At 41.5% G+C, this 16,116-nt stretch overlaps 1 protein-coding gene across 6 annotated transcripts in view; it reads right to left on the bottom strand.

Annotated features, from left to right (window-relative positions):
- Nucleotides 1-16,116, bottom strand: part of LOC124723232 (serine/arginine repetitive matrix protein 2) — a 290,135-nt gene that overhangs the window by 153,888 nt on the left and 120,131 nt on the right. For all 6 annotated transcript variants that reach the window (XM_047248421.1, XM_047248422.1, XM_047248423.1 and 3 more), the window contains one exon: nucleotides 2,291-2,419. In XM_047248421.1, coding sequence (XP_047104377.1) covers nucleotides 2,291-2,419 — 129 coding nt within the window. The remainder of the gene's footprint in view (nucleotides 1-2,290; nucleotides 2,420-16,116) is intronic.

The following is a 16,116-nucleotide window of genomic DNA, read 5'->3' as shown; positions in this document are numbered from 1 at the left end:
TGTAGACTTAGAGAAAGCTTTTGACAATGTTACCTGGTAGGGGTAAGATACAGGGAGTGAAAGGCTATTTACATTTTGTACAGAAACAAGATGGCAATTATAAGAGTTGAGGGGCACGAAAGGGAAGCAGTGGTTGAGAGACCAAGCAGTAAAGGAAACCAATGAAGAAATTGGAGTACGAATTAAGATCCAGGGAGAAGAAAAAAAACTTTGAGGTTTGTTGACAACTTTGTAATTCTGTCAGCGACAGCAAAGGACTTGGAAGAGCAGTTGAACGGAATGGACACTGTCTTGAAAGGAAGATATAAGATGAACATCGACAAAAGCAAAACAAGGATAATGGAATGTAGTCAAATTAAACCAGGTGATGCTGAGGGATCAGATTAAGAAATGAGACAATTAAAGAGCAAATGAGTTTTGCTATTTGGGCAGCAAAATAACTCATGATCGTCAAAGTAGAGAGGATATAAAATGCAGACTGGCTATGGCAAGGAAAACATTTCTGAAGAAGAGAAATTTGTTAACAGTGAGTATAGATTTAAGTGTTAGGAAGTCTTTTGTCAAAATATTTGTATGGAGTGTAGTCATGTATGAAACTGAAACATGGATGATAAATAGTGTAGACAAAAGAGAACAGAAGCTACTGAATTGTGGTGCTATAGAAGAATGCTGGCGATTAGATGGGTAGATCACATAACTAATGAGAAGGTATTGAATAGGATTGGGGAGAAGACAAGTTTGTGGCACAACTTGACTACAAGAAGGGATCGGTTGGTAGGACACATTCTGAGGCATCACGGGATCACCAATTTAGTTCTGGAAGGAAGCAGGAAGTGTAAAAATTGTAGAAGAAGACCAAGAAATGAATACACTAAGCAAATTAAGAAGGATTTAGGTTCCAGTAGTTACTTGGAGATGATGAGTCTTGCACAGGATAGAGTAGCATGGAGAGCTGCATCAAACCGGTCTTTGGACTAAAGACCACAACAACGACCATTCCAGGCATGTAAAGTGGTGAATTACTCAACTGAATTACATGGCAGCATATAGAGAGTATAAAGCAATGGAAAATTTATACAAGAAATTAACATGTTCTTATATAACCTACAAACTTCTTGAAGCATATGCGTTGCTCAGGGAAACACAATGCTGAGTGGCAAAATGGAAGTTTGGAGATAAAGAGGATTAATGTTGGCAACTGATTCACAAATCTGAATAATTTTATTCATATATTCATTTTGTACTGGATAGCTTTTAGCACACACAGACGTAAAAAGAATTGACTATAACATATAATATACACAAAAATAAAGACATTAACGTAGTGGAGATTCCATTATGTTACCCAAATCACATATGCTAACAACAAAACAATAATATATAATCATATGAGAACACTTACACAGAGTTACTAGAAGACTTAACTGTACAGCTTGTTGCTTGAAAGCATTTCATTAATAGTCACAGATGTGTCAATTGTCCAAACATGATGGGTTTAGTGACAAGAAAAATCCATGATGAACAGGAGGGATGTAATAGTGGGACATAACATCAGTATCTTTCTTCTTTTCAATGAGTCTGGGTCCATCGTATTGTAATCAAAGAGTAAGAGCAGGGTTTTTGTCTTTCACGTTTCCTGAAACTAACTTTGCACCAGAATCATTACATGTCTTGCTGATGAGGTGCATCTGAACCTTTTCCGAGAAGACCCCTCATCTGTTCTGCCCCTTAATCTGAGACAGTGACAGACTGCTCAATATTAAGGCCAGTTCGAAATCCACTATCATTATTATCATAATTGTTGTTAACCTCATATTCCATGCATTTAGGAACATAATGGTATGTACATGCACTTACCATTATGTTTGTGAATCATACTGAGTACAATAGATTTGTGATTTTACATATCTTTGAGTCATCTACATCATTGGGAATGTACTCAGGATCCCGATCAGAGATATCAGGATCACTATCATCATCTTAGTTTTCTTGTAACTCGTCAAAAGCAGTTACAAACACAGAAAATGTACATGGGTCCCTCTTAGTGCCAGCCATTTTACCTGTCGCTTGCCATTATGTTTCTGTGACAGGCAGCTACTGGTGTTCACCATGAAGTATCACCCTGATATCTGTCGAGTGAAATTAGAACTTATTCCTGGTGTATTTTATTCTGCTGCTCATAGGTAGTACCAATTGTCCTATAACTCAAAATAAATTACAATGGCGTTTACCACTGTGTTCCTTCAAGCTGCTCATATTTGAGTTGACAAGTGGATACTATAAAACTCACCTTTGGCACTGATCGTCGTAATATTTCTTTATATTCTTCCTTGTTGATTTTTTTACTGGTATAATATGGTTTCAGAGACAATTTGACTTCTTCAACTACTCGTTCTTGGCGGTTTAATTTCTTCAGGAACTGAAAGAAGGAAATTGAAATAAGTAACAAAAGACATACACAAAGACTAGCATTAGCACCACTATAACCTTCTCAATTCACTAAAAATAAATTATGGGATGAAATTGATTTGACTGACAGATTTCTCTTGTTAATTTTCGTGTACCAGTATCCTGATGAAATTACACTTTCTTTTATTTCTCGTTCCATTCACTTTTTTCATTAATTTCCAAGAAAGATACTCTCCACAGTAAAAGCTGATTATGGATAAGTAGAATACCTCTCTACACTAATGTTGAAGAGTCTAATCTATCAAGAAGTAACAACACTCAAGTCCAATTCCTAGTGCAGGGTTGTCAATGGCATATGACACTAAACACTAAGAGCTTGTTTATTATGAACACCAATGTACAGCCAGAACAGAATGGAACTCTGGACAGTGTGTGCTGCTGTTTATACAAATACTGAATATTCCAGAATATACAAACATCATAAACATAAGAATCAATGAGGACCTTCCAGAAATTACAAAAGAACAAAGTAGTGCTGGTAGTTGGACTGGGTTTTCAATTGGTTCCCTGTAGCACACCAGTCAGTGATGCTAACTGCTACACCACAGTGCACGCACCACAGCTTGTGGCATTGCTCCCTCTCCTGGAGAAATAGTGACTTACTGTTTTTCAAGTTCGCAAGGGGGCTTACTACAGCATTCTGTATATAGATCTTGTCAATGGTCCCCTTATGGCAGCATTGGCTGATCCTCACAGTCTGGTTGCACTGCCACAGCTTCTTCACTATGACGAGCATTGGATGTAGCCCATCCTGTTGAAGCTTTGCAACTTTTGAGCAGGTCTTCAGTTTCCTTGAACGAGAAGCCCCCATCATCGATCTGCACATCTTGAGGGCTTCTTATAGAGGACATAAACAACACCTCTCTGCTTTTGTCTTCTTGACATCTTTGTATGTGACATCTGATGAGCAACAAAGGCTACAATACAGCCCAAAGTACCACTTAAATAATTTTCCTGATACTTGCACTTTCTACATAGGTGTAAACATCCATACCAAGATTCACGGCAGTATCTCACTGTTCAGTTTTGGTGTTACAGTACTCTCAGTCTTTCTCCTGGGTGTCCAGGCTCCATATGCAAACCAGCTGTCTTGCTTCTTCCATTCTGGTGATAAGGTATTGCACATAGTCTTCTAGAGTATTGTTGGGTTGAAACAGGAACAGTGTACCATTGTTCTTTTTGCACAAAACTATGGAGCAGAACGATCAGTATGAAGCCCATAAGGTCTTGTACCTCTGCTTTGTATACAAATGACACAATGGACGGTTTTGTATACCAATCTCTTTGTTCAACATCAAAATACATTGACAGCATATCTGCCAATGTCTTATTACAGTATATTGTGAGGTAATTTGCTGTAGGTGGTGGGCAGTTATCCTGTGGGTGATGATGTAACATGAAATTATCTCTGATACTAGTCCGAATGGAAAACTTTTCCACAATCTGATATGATCACACAGGGTGCTCCGTTCTTCAAAATGGTGTTTTCTACAAGGAACTTTCCAATTTATGGAGCTTTGGCAGTCAGCATAGCTTTGGTGATAGCAAAACAGGTGGGGTATTCAGTGCACACTATTATTCATAGATTCCAATTTGTCTACTTTGGGAATCTCCCCAAGGAGTCGATTCCAATCCAGTGGAATGGAACCATTGCAGACGAAACTGGTACAAGATGGCCTGGAGGTAATTATGGCACGTGCTTCCATCACTGGTATGGCTCACACAGTGTCTAAAGAATCAGTAGAGACCTGGCCAGTGATGTGGAGAGAGAGAGAGAGAGAGAGAGAGAGAGAGAGAGAGAGAGAGAGAGAGGAGGAGGAGGAGGAGGAAGAAAGAAAGATTCACCACGAAGGAGTTAAGTAAATTGGTCACAAATTCATATTCATACAGGTATCAATGAAACATGCAAAACTGTGAACTTTGGTGGCCGACAGATGAATGTGTGCTGCTACTATGTAATTTCACCGTGCAGTTGGCAAGGAGAGTAAACAACACATATGTTGACACCAGAGCAGAATGTCTTTGCAAATTTCATTTTGTGTACTCACTGGGACAGTGACTATGCCTCATGCAGGCAAACAATATAAACATATATTAGCAATTGAGGAAGGATATGTGGTTGGGCTCAAACAAGCTGGTTGGAGTAATCAACACCAACAAGGCCGTTTGCAGTGGTGTCAGGGAGATTCAGTCGGGAATCTAACTGACTGAAGTAGAATTGTTTTCAGTGATGAGTCTCACTTCAAACTGTGCACCAATGACCAACGAAGATGTGTCTGGAGAAGCCCAGGACAGTGCTGTGGTACCAACCTGACTGTTACCCACCATACAGCCTGATAACCAGGAGTGATGGTCTAATAGGGAGTGCAGCAACGACAGAGATTTCATACAGACTGCCGATTCGACCACCGCCCTTGAAAGACAGTCGACTTCCTTTTGTTTGTGTCTGCTTTTAAATAACACTGTGACAATATATTCCTGATGCCTCAGTGCCCATCTAATCAGTACACCCAACAGAGCCTTCAGGCTAGGCAGCCAGCACAGGAAATGGAGGGCACTCATAACTGGGAAGGGTTTGCCAAATAAAAAGGCCACAACATGTTGATGGCCCAAACAACTGCAAGACAAACATTCTCAACTGCAGAGTAGTTCATTGGGGTCTAGGAGAGTATTCTGGAAGCATGAACTATCAGTATTTCAGCACCGTCCTGAATTTAAACTAGGACTGCACCCACATCACAACTGTTAACATCAGTGTGAAGTTCTGTCTCAATACTCTGATCATACAATGCTAAGACTAAAGATGATGTTAGTGTTTCCTTAATGACAAGAATATATTTCCCTCGCAGCTCATTCCCTGAAAATTTGGTATCTCCCTGCAGAATTTCCTGCAAGTGGCATGCCTTGGTGCAGAAGTCCTCCATCAATCGCTAGTAGTATGAGCACACTCCGAGTAAACTTCTCACATCACAAATGTGCTAAGGAGTTAGAAAATCTTCGACTACTCTTATTTTCTTGGAATCGGGATGAACTCCATTACCACAGTCTTCCACAACTGCCATAGAGAGAACATTTGGTAGTAGATAATACTTCTTTTGTCTGACTCCTTTTCTGTCGCATTTCCTCGACATGGTTGCACCACTTGATGAATTTCTCAGTTGTTATTTCCTTTACCAGAGGAGCTACATACATATTTTCTGTGACTCCTTTCAGCAAGTGTGAGATTTTGTCAGTTTCCATCATTTTTTGATTCAAAATTAGGCATAAGGCAAAAACATTCTGTATGTAGGACTGTCATTTCCCAATTACACTGAGCCTTGTTCTTCAATTGTTCTTCCAGTAAGAGGACTTGTTGCTGACTTTCACCAAATGTTTTCTTCAGTTTGTCCTGGATTTTGTCTCAGCTATCAAGTTTCTCTTTGTTGTTCACGAATCACTGATGAGCTGTACCATCCAAATAAAAGTACAAATTTGCCAAACACAATATGTCATCCAACCTATTGTATTTGGTGACTTGGTCAAATATCTTTCAGCCATTTAGTCTCTGGACTAGCATTTCGGGAAAACACTGATGGATGCCTGTTGTGTAGGTGATTGATTGATTGAGGGAAGTTATGGGACTAAATGACGAAGTAATCAGTCTCGCGATCCCAAGTTACACACGGAAGAGAGGGGGGTGAACTAAAACTTTAGACACACACAGTAGAAGTTATAAAATGGTAGCACAAATCTAAAAACTAGGAAAACACAGGGATCAAAGAATGGTCTTTGCAAGGGGGAGTGGCCATGTGTCCCAGGCCGAGAAAACCTGAAGAGAAGTCCCAATCACAAACACCCTTCCCTACTCCAGGTGTAAAACAAAACCTTATATCTGAAAATAAAAACCACACTCCTGGAGGAAACTAAGGACCAGTTCAAGCACCCATGAATCGTCTGCTAATACAAAACTTCTGGAAGACTGTACTTAGTATGAAGGGCCAAAAGAAGGGGGCATTCCACCAATATATGGGATACTGTCAGTCTGGCTCCATAACCACATTATGGCGGTGGTTCATTACACAAGATGAAACAAAGAGTGAGCCTGGTATGACTAATGTGTAGACGGCATAAGACAGTGGACTCCTTCCGAGAGGAGTGGAAGGAAAAGTGCCAAACCGTAGCACACTCCTTTAAATTGTCCACAGTTTATTACTGAGAGCAGTATCACACCAGACGTCATGCCACTTTTGGGCAATGAGAGATGTTACATAGACCTGCAGCTGGAATCATGAAACAGAATGGGGGTAAGTATCTGCTTCTCTAGCCCAACGGTCAGCCAGTTCATTCCCTGGGATGCCTACATGACTTGGGACACTGAGAAAGACAAATGAGCAGACAGCACGGCCAAGGGCAGAGAGAAGGTCATGGATAACAGAGACTAATGGGTGATGAGAGTAGTATTGGTTGATAGCCTGCAGCCTGCTCATTGAGTCTGTACATATTAAAACTTTATGGAGGGAGGCCTGAGAAACAAAATGGAGGGTTCTGCAAATGGCTAGGAACTCTGCTGTGAACACACTAAATGATCCCGGCAATAAATGGTGTTCTACGCGAGAAGGAGATGCGAAAGTATACCCTGCATTTTCTATCATCTTAGAACCATCAGTGTAGAAGATGGTAGCACCCTGGAACTCTGCAAGGATGGAATGTTCAAGACACTGGAAAACCATATGGGCGACAGTGATCTCAGGACACTGGAATAGTTCGGTGCTAATCCGTGGCCTAGGCACCATCCAAGAGAGTGTGCGGGAGGAAATACAAGGAATGGATTCCAGTGAGTGAAGGGCGGTTATCAGGAGGGAGACATCCCTTGTTTGCAAAGAGGGCAGGGTACACACAATGGTCAGGGAATTGGCAAATGGTGATTCCAAAAGGAACCAGGAGTTTGCTACATCGTTTTTGGAGAGGAGGGCTTCCCACTTCTGTGAGAAGACTGTCAACGAGACTAGTGTGAAAGGCACCAATAGCCAGAAACATCCCACAATGAAGGACAGGGTCAAGGAGTTTCAAAGTGGAGGGAACTGCTGAACCATAAACCTGATGACCATAATCTAGTCTGGACTAGACTAGAGCACCATGCATGTAATCTTTAGGTGGCAAATATGAGGCAGCCACATCAGCTTTTTATCAAAAATAAGGTCCAAGAAATGGATCTGTGCTACCACATCAAGGAGCTGGTCGCCTAAATAAAGTTCTGCATTGGGATGAACTGTAGGTCAACGACAAAAATGCATAACAATAAGATGGTCAATTAGGAGACCCCTACCCATTGAAGTGGTACTCCCCCACAGCGAGTGGTGGACACTGAAGTCCATGAGGAGGAGAAATGGGGAGCGGGAGTTGCTGTATTAAGGCACACAGTTCAACATAATGAAGTGGCCTATCTGGAGAGAGGTAGACACTGCAAACAGTGAGTGCAGGAGCCTTTTGCACTCTAACTACTATTGCTTCCAGGTTGGTACGAAGGATGATCCATTCACTAATGACATTAGCGTGAACCTAAGTGCAGACCCCTCCAGATGCTACCCTAGAGCCGGCATGGTCCTGATAAAACACAGAACATTGGAGAGTGGTCATCATGGAATGTGTTTCTTGAAGAGAAAGACAGAATAGGAGGAAACAAGATGACATATTTCCAGTAGGTGACGACAGTATCCATTGCAATTCCGCTGGATCATGTGGCATAAAGGAGTTGAAAGGTCGTCATATCATTTGGTCAGTGGTCGTCACCGATTAGGATGGGCTGACATACATAAATAAGATGTCAGACTAAGGTTGCGAAGGGGGGAGACGGCATCTCCGGGGGCATTGGGCGGGGGGGGGGGGGGGGGGGGGGGAAGTGTCGTTTCTTCTCTTTCAGAGGTGGGGGAGGGCAGGGCGCAGAAGGAGTACAGACGTCTGCAAGATCTGGAACCCAAAGAGAGTCGGCAACCTTGGGGTGCACCACAAATGGTGCATCTTGTGGCTGAGTTGTGGCCTGAGAGATGCTGGGGAGAGGGGTCCTAAGCAGGGGGGGGGGGGGGGGGCACACTTCGTTGGCCGGGGAGAGGGCGTGTGGCTCCTAGAGGAGAGGTTGTGGGAAGTGCAGGGGAGGGGCAGAGGAGAGTGGGGACAGGGATGGGGTAAGGAAGACATAACACATAGGAGGGGAAAAGGATGAAACAGAGGCAAAAGTTGAAGAAACTGACACTGGATGGAGTGTCTCATGTTTTTGGCGAGCTTCAGCATAAGACAGGCAATCTAGGGACTTATACTTCTGGATCTTCCTTTCTCTCTTATAAGCTGGCCAATCTGGTGAGTGAGGGAACTGGCGGTCATGACAACTGACACACACACAGGTGGCAGAACACAGGAGCTTCCTTTGTGGAGTGGGTGTCCACAGTCACCACACAAAGGGTCCGCCATACAGCAGGAAGACATATGCCCAAAACACAAGCATCGAAAGTACTTTATGGGTGGTGGGATGTACAGCTTCTCATCTCATCCGTAGCACATAACCTTGACCTCCTCTGGGAGGATATCCCACTCAAAAGCCAGAACGGAGGCGTTGGTATCGGTGTGGTTGTCTTTGCGACCTTTCTGCACACGTCGAACAAAATGAACACCATGCCGCTCCAGATTAGCCATGAGTTCCTCATCAGTTTGCAGGATGAGATCCCTATGAAAAATCACTCCCTGGACAATATTGAGAGACTGTTGAGGACTAATAGACAATGTGACATTGCCAAGATGATCACAAGCATGAAGAGCTGCAGATTAAGTGGCAGAAGCAGCTTTGATCAACAGGGAGTGGGACCACATCTTACTGAGAGACTCTACTTCACCGAACTTGTCGTTGATATTCTCCAAAAAACAAAAACGATGGCATTATGGTGGTGAATGTGTCCCCGTCCATCCTAGTATAGATGAGGTAGTGGGAAAAGTGTTTCACCCTAAGATGGTGAGCCTGGGTCTCCTCCCATGGTGTAGCCAGGGAAGGGAAGGCTGCTGCATCATGCGATGCAGCATTCACTATTGAGAACGTCAGATTTTTGCAGCTTGATGTACTTCATGTGCCAAGCATCCACCCTGATACCACCCACTCTGATCAGGGGCTCTCCCCACAGGCGCCACCCAGCCACATCAAAGGCCGCCTGGCACGGCCACTATTGCTGGGAGTTTCAATGCTCAAAGAAGATAAGTAACCACTCCTTGGCATACATGGGGAGGGAACAGCTCAGGTATCAGTAGTGTGATCTCTGTGTTGTCAGGGGGCTCAGCCAGGTAGGTACGTGACAGTCCCACCACATAGACTGGCTACACATGCTGGTGAATTAGCAGGGTGGAGAGGGGCTACGGCAGGGAAGGAAGAGGGGCAGGAAGGGGGTAGAGGAATCCACTCCATAGATGCTAGGGAAGGAGTTCTTCCCCAAATGGCTCACACTAAAAACAGAAAATTTCAAAGTGGAGGTCAAACCGAAGTGCAGACCTAAACACCACAAAGGATGAAAGAGAACAGGTGGGAGGGACAAAATTGCAAGCAATACAGGGAACCAGGTGGATAGCCAGGCCGACATAAATCAGAACACCAACAAAGGGGAAGGCAGGGGCAGTGGGAAAGGAGCAAGGATAGGGATGGAGGGAGGGGCAGGGTGAAGGAAATGCAGCCTCGGGGCCCCGTGTGCGTCACGCATGAACTCATGAAAGAGCCACAAGCCCAATTGGGGGGGGGGGGGGGGGGGGTACTTCTTGTTTTGGAACCCATTGGTATCCTGAATATTTGAACCTAGGCAACCATTTACAGCTTGTATTCCAGTTCCTGTCCATGTAAGCTACGGCTTTTGTGTTACCTGATTAGAACAATGGTGCTGTAGCTGTTTTAAAGCAACCACCATCTCCACCAAATAATGTCACATCATAATCAAGTCCAAATTCGAAAGCACATTCATCAATGAAATACAACACTTATCAATGAAAGCATGTTTATTACAAACATCGAATATTCCAGAACACACAAACATCATAAACATAAGAAATTACAAGGACCTTCAAGAAGTAATAATACTAAATAACAAATAATTGCTGGTGGTCAGGTTTTAACTAGCAATTCGACTTCAAAAGAGAGAGAGAGAGAGAGAGAGAGAGAGAGAGAGAGAGAGAGAGAGAGAGAGAGAGAGAACATTTTTGACACTAAATGAGCATTAATGTTTTCCAATGTATCTTCTATATGAGATTTTGAAAACAACGGTAATTTTCAAAGTACAATGGATATCATTCACCTCACTTGACTGTAGAAAAAATGTTTGATAAATGTCATTTCTGTTGAATGAGGTCATCTTCACTGTTTGTCAACAATCAGTTATCAATGTGATGAACAACAGCTGAATACAGATGCACCACCAGCTGTTGTAAACATAAGTAAGAAGCCCATTGCCAGATGTGCCATGCCATGGATGGTAGTCTTACTCTGATGGAACTAAGTTTTTAATACTTACTCTGAAAAGTATACTGCAGGTAAACATAATGGAGGTAATTAATACAACAAAGATGCGTATGATGGGAATGTTTCATCCACTCTTTACCTCCATTATCTATTATACTAATTGATCTTAATTATGCATTAGATTATGAACTTAAAGTAAGAACTTAATTCGTCTAAGAAAAAAGAAATTTTAAAGTCAATGCACAAAACAAATAAATACCGAGATACAATATTTCAGTATCTGCTAGCTATAAATTTAGTTCTGTGTACTGTTTAGTCATTTCTTTAACACATGGAAAATGACAATTTTCTTTACCTTACAGAATGCAGTTTGTTATAACTTGCTTTCAACTGTATAGATTCAAAACGTAAGAACTCTCTTACCAGTTATAAGGGTGGGATGTACGTGGTTAATTGAAATAAGTCATTTATATGGGAATGGTACAGAACTACAACTTTATAAGGCCATTGTATGTTTCTACTGACCACAAAGAGAAATAGTAAAGTAAATAACTCTGTGTGTGTGTGTGTGTGTGTGTGTGTGTGTGTGTGTGTGTGTGTGTGTGTGTGTAGAAGGGGGGAGGGGGACACTCGCGTAGCTTTCCTGTTACACTGGTGGATAAAATAGTTCACAAGTTCCCTTGTGATTATATTGTCCCATATATTTACCATCTCACTGCGAGTTGAGGGGAAACAAAAGCAACATAAAAAAACTCAAGGACATTCTATCACAGGCAATCCAGTTAGACACTCGGGCACAGTACCTTCAAAATCATCGAGGCACTAGCCTTTCCAAGTGCAAATATCAGTGGTCTACCACACATACTTGAACTGTCAAGATAAACTGCAAGAGATAAAAGTGTGTGAATGATACTGGGCATTGCTGGCTGGCTCATTTTTTATCACTGCACAGCCACAAGTGCAACAAGTTACATAAGTTTTTGTACTGGAAAACAACAGGAGTGTAATCAGATCACCCATAGCCACCTCCTCGGTATGGAAGTCAGTCTTCCACAAAAATAACCCTTCTGCTAGATCGTCACAGACCATGAGGATCAACATGGGCACAATAAACACCTTGTTGTGTGTTTGAAGCATGGAGAAAGTCACCTAGATTGATTATCTGGTTGTACTTCACATGTTCATACACATCTTCCAAGATGTGATGTGTCGAAGAGCACATGATTTGATGGGTTCCTCTTTCTAAAAGCTACAGTTCAAGCCGATACTGGAATTCTCACATGGGAAGTGTTTGTGTTGAATGAAAAAGCTCATATTTTATTATCAGCCAAACTTTAATATAGTCAGGAGCAAACTTGCAAACAGAACCTACTGCTAATGATCCAGTATCTCCTTATTCAACCGAAATGGGTTAAAATGAAGAAACATTGCTCAATAAAATGTAGAAAACTAAAGAACAATGGCCTTGCCTCTTCACTGCACAAAACTTTTTGTTAAAACATTTATCTTACTGATTCACCTATATAGGTGTATAAAAGCAGTGCTGTTATCATAGGTTTCTTAAAATAAAGGCACAGTTATTAAGAAAATTTCAAAAATGTGTTAGACAATATTACAAAACCAAATCTTCTGCTTATTAACTGCAACTGTCTAAACACATTATGCTATGTGACCAAGCATCCAAGGAATAACTCAAACTTCATTGTCACATATTTTCAGTTATTTTCATAGACAGTGGCTGCATTGATAAACTGATTTCAGTGTTTCCATGGACACTAAAGGCACATTTTAGCTAATTAGTTGTAGCAGCATGGAAGCAAGTGCCCTGTATAATCTCTGTAGGTCATTGCCTCGTAAGAGAGATTTTACTACACAGTGAAAAGCACAGTCGTTATAACAATATACATGTATGACAAGTTATAGTTAGTTACTTTCCATACTATACAATGTCACACAATCTGCACTTTTGTTGTGGCAATTAGACAGAGATGTCTATGAAATTGTGAGCAATCTCTTGTGACATAGCAGCACATCAATGAGAATGCTGCAGCCACCAATACCATGGTGAACAAGATGACACATGTGTAAGTCTCTCACTCGAGCCAACAATAAAACCTGGGGGGCCCGGAAAGGCTCGAGCAGTTGTCTATGTTTACTGACGAACTTCTGGTCTCTAGCACGTACCTATTGCTTGGCTGCTTAATGGAATGACTTCAGCTATAGATACTTCTTGCCCATCATTCAGGATTACTTATTCTTCCTCATGCTGTCTGTCGATGGTCGCAGTCTTGGTAGAAATCTCTAACAATTTAGTAATCTTATGTCTACCTGTATTATTTAGGAATAAAGGAGATGGCTCACCGAAAGGCAGAAGTGCTACGTCATCAACAGGTACACAAACAAAAGGTACAGAGCTTTGCTTTGCTATCTTTCAGAATGAAATTCCTCACACACACATGCTTGTCTCCCAACATTGTGCCACACATGTAGTGAGACAGAGGTGTGTGTGTGTGTGTGTGTGTGTGTGTGTGTGTGGGGGGGGGGGGGGGCGGGGGGGGGGGGGGGGGGAGGGGTTCTTGAGAGTGGAATTTCATTCCGAAAGCTAGCAAAGCAAAGCTCTGTACCTTTTGTTTGTGTACCTGTTGACAACGTAGCACTTCTGCCTTTCAGTGAGCCATCTCCTTTATTCCTAAATAATACAGATAGACATAAGATTACTAAACTGTTAGAGATTTCTACCAAGACTGCGACCATTGGCAGACAGCATGAGGAAGAACTCGTAACCCTGAATGACGGGCAAGAAGTATCTATAGCTGAAGTTGAAAATGCACTTAAATGAGAAACAGAAAAGCCCCTGGAAAGGATATGATACCAAATAAAATTTAAATAAAAAATAAAATTTCTGCTACAAGCTTGAGAAAGGACTTTTATTCTGAAAGCTAGCAAAGCAAAGCTCTGTACCTTTTGTTTGTATACCTGTCGATGACGCAGTGCTTCTGTCTTTCGGTGAGTTGCCTCCTTTATTCCTAAATAATTCGTTATTCTCTACCAGAACTTTCCATACATTATTATGTCTATCTGCGACACTCTTCCTTCTAGTTCTCGAGTTCCATGATTGTAGATCTTCCTGTAGACATTCTGGTCTTTAAAAGTTTCATGTTTCAACTTTTTCAGTTGTTTGCACATGATCAGAACATCATTAAATTTCCTTAGATCTTTTCTTATTTCTTTCTGGGCAGTCTTATTAAGAGCTGTATATTCTGCTTGACTCCTTTCCATTGTCTCCCGTCTTCAATGAGCGGCACGGTACACCTGAAAGTTGGCTGTTACTAGATTTCTGGAGCAGGATCTGTTTTTCTGTACTTTGGATGCTTCCTGTAATTTTCTCAGCAAGTTTGTTTAGTTCAAAGACACATTCTCAGATATAGTTTGCTGAAATTATGTTTTCTGTTTCAAAAATCACCCACTCTTAGGAAAGTGTGCTTTGTATCACCACTGATCACTCCCTGGTTTGATGACCACGGCTCTTCCATGTCTATTGAGATTGGATGGGTTTCTTAAAGAAGGTATTCATAGAACAGAACTTTTCTGCTGTAATATATTCTACCATTCATTTACCTCTTTCAGTTCTACAGCCCAATGCATAGCTGCCAGAATTCCATAGGTCTCCATCTATATTTTGTCTTATTTTTGCATTGAAATCTCCCACGATGATACTCAATTGCATCTTCTAAGAATCTCTTCTTCATCAGAATTGCTGATTGGGGCATAAACTTGGAGGATCTGCTGTTCAATTTTCAGTCTATATCACTATAAGAGAAATGCATACCATCTTGTGAATGAATTTTTTATATTCCTGTTGACTAGAATAGCAACTTCACGTAAAGACATATCCTCATTATTTCATAAGATGACATGACCTGATGGCAGGGTCTCAGGTTTTTCTCCTTGTAGACTTGTCACCCAGATACCCAGGATATCCCATTTAATGTCTTGCAATTATTGTTCTAGTCTGTTAGTTAGTGATGTAAGCTTTGACACACATGGCACAGCTGCAGGTATTTGCAGAAAACTGCACGCTGCATTTACTCCTATCAAATTCCATCCCAAATTTGCTCAAGTCTTCAGCTTCCTCATAGTTCTGGTGAATGTGGCTACTCTTATTTCTTTACTCTATCTCCTTGAATTTGTCCTCCCTCAGAATCCTTGAGACAAACTGATAAATAATCATTGATAAATTCTTAGCATTTCTCTCTATTTACCAGGGTTAATTTAATTCAAAAATTCGAAATCACCACCGGAATTTACGGAAGGTGATTGGCATTTAAAATACCTTGCTTACCAGACGTGATGCTGAGTTAATAATCATAGTCGCTAACTAGCCCTAACCTGGGAAACATATGTTATCTCTCCATACTACTACTACATCATCCACAAAGGCAGGGCTGCCCCTTCCATCAATTCCACCATACTGATGACCTCAAAAAATGAGGTTTTGCTCCTCACCCTCCTCCTTTCTCAACCAGGTTTAGGATCAGCTACGGCTTACGTACACAAATCCATGCAGTGGCTTCTAGTTTATGTTCTCAATGTTCGCAAAAGAAACAATATCAGTCACATATGGGACTGATAGTTTATTCCTGCAGCCTACGCCATTTTAATTTAGCAGAAATGCCCAGCATTGTTTGCAGATTTGATACACACTATGTACCTGCAGACGAATCACACTGTTCTCTAATATGCCCTGGGCAGTCAAGTTTGTCATGTAACATTAATGTTGGCATACCATTCCCTAGTAGTGATTCCAAAAATCATTCAAAATTTCAAACCCACTAAAAGCTCTGACCACTAATGCATTAACAAGCAGAGATCACACACTTTCGCGAACACCATACTCACCACCTGTCAAAACCCTCAGATGCATCAAGTAGTTTTTTCTTCATCAAAAACTCATTTTAAGTATTGTCATCATTGGTCACACAAAGACCACAATACATCACTGCCTGCAATACTGTTGTTCGAACATCACAGCACAGCCCGGCCAGCCAACTTGCTCAGCTGTGCACCAATGAAAACTTTCTTGAAACTTCCTGTCAGATTAAAACTATGTGCCAGACATAGATTCGAATTTTGTACCTTTGCTTTTCATGGGCAAGAGCTTTAACAATTCAGCTACCGAAGCACAA

This window comes from Schistocerca piceifrons, chromosome X, assembly GCF_021461385.2.
Source record: "Schistocerca piceifrons isolate TAMUIC-IGC-003096 chromosome X, iqSchPice1.1, whole genome shotgun sequence".
Classification (NCBI taxonomy): Eukaryota; Metazoa; Arthropoda; class Insecta; order Orthoptera; family Acrididae; genus Schistocerca; species Schistocerca piceifrons.
The sequence above is the reverse complement of the archived record's forward strand: the minus strand, read 5'-3'. Positions and strand labels throughout refer to the sequence as shown.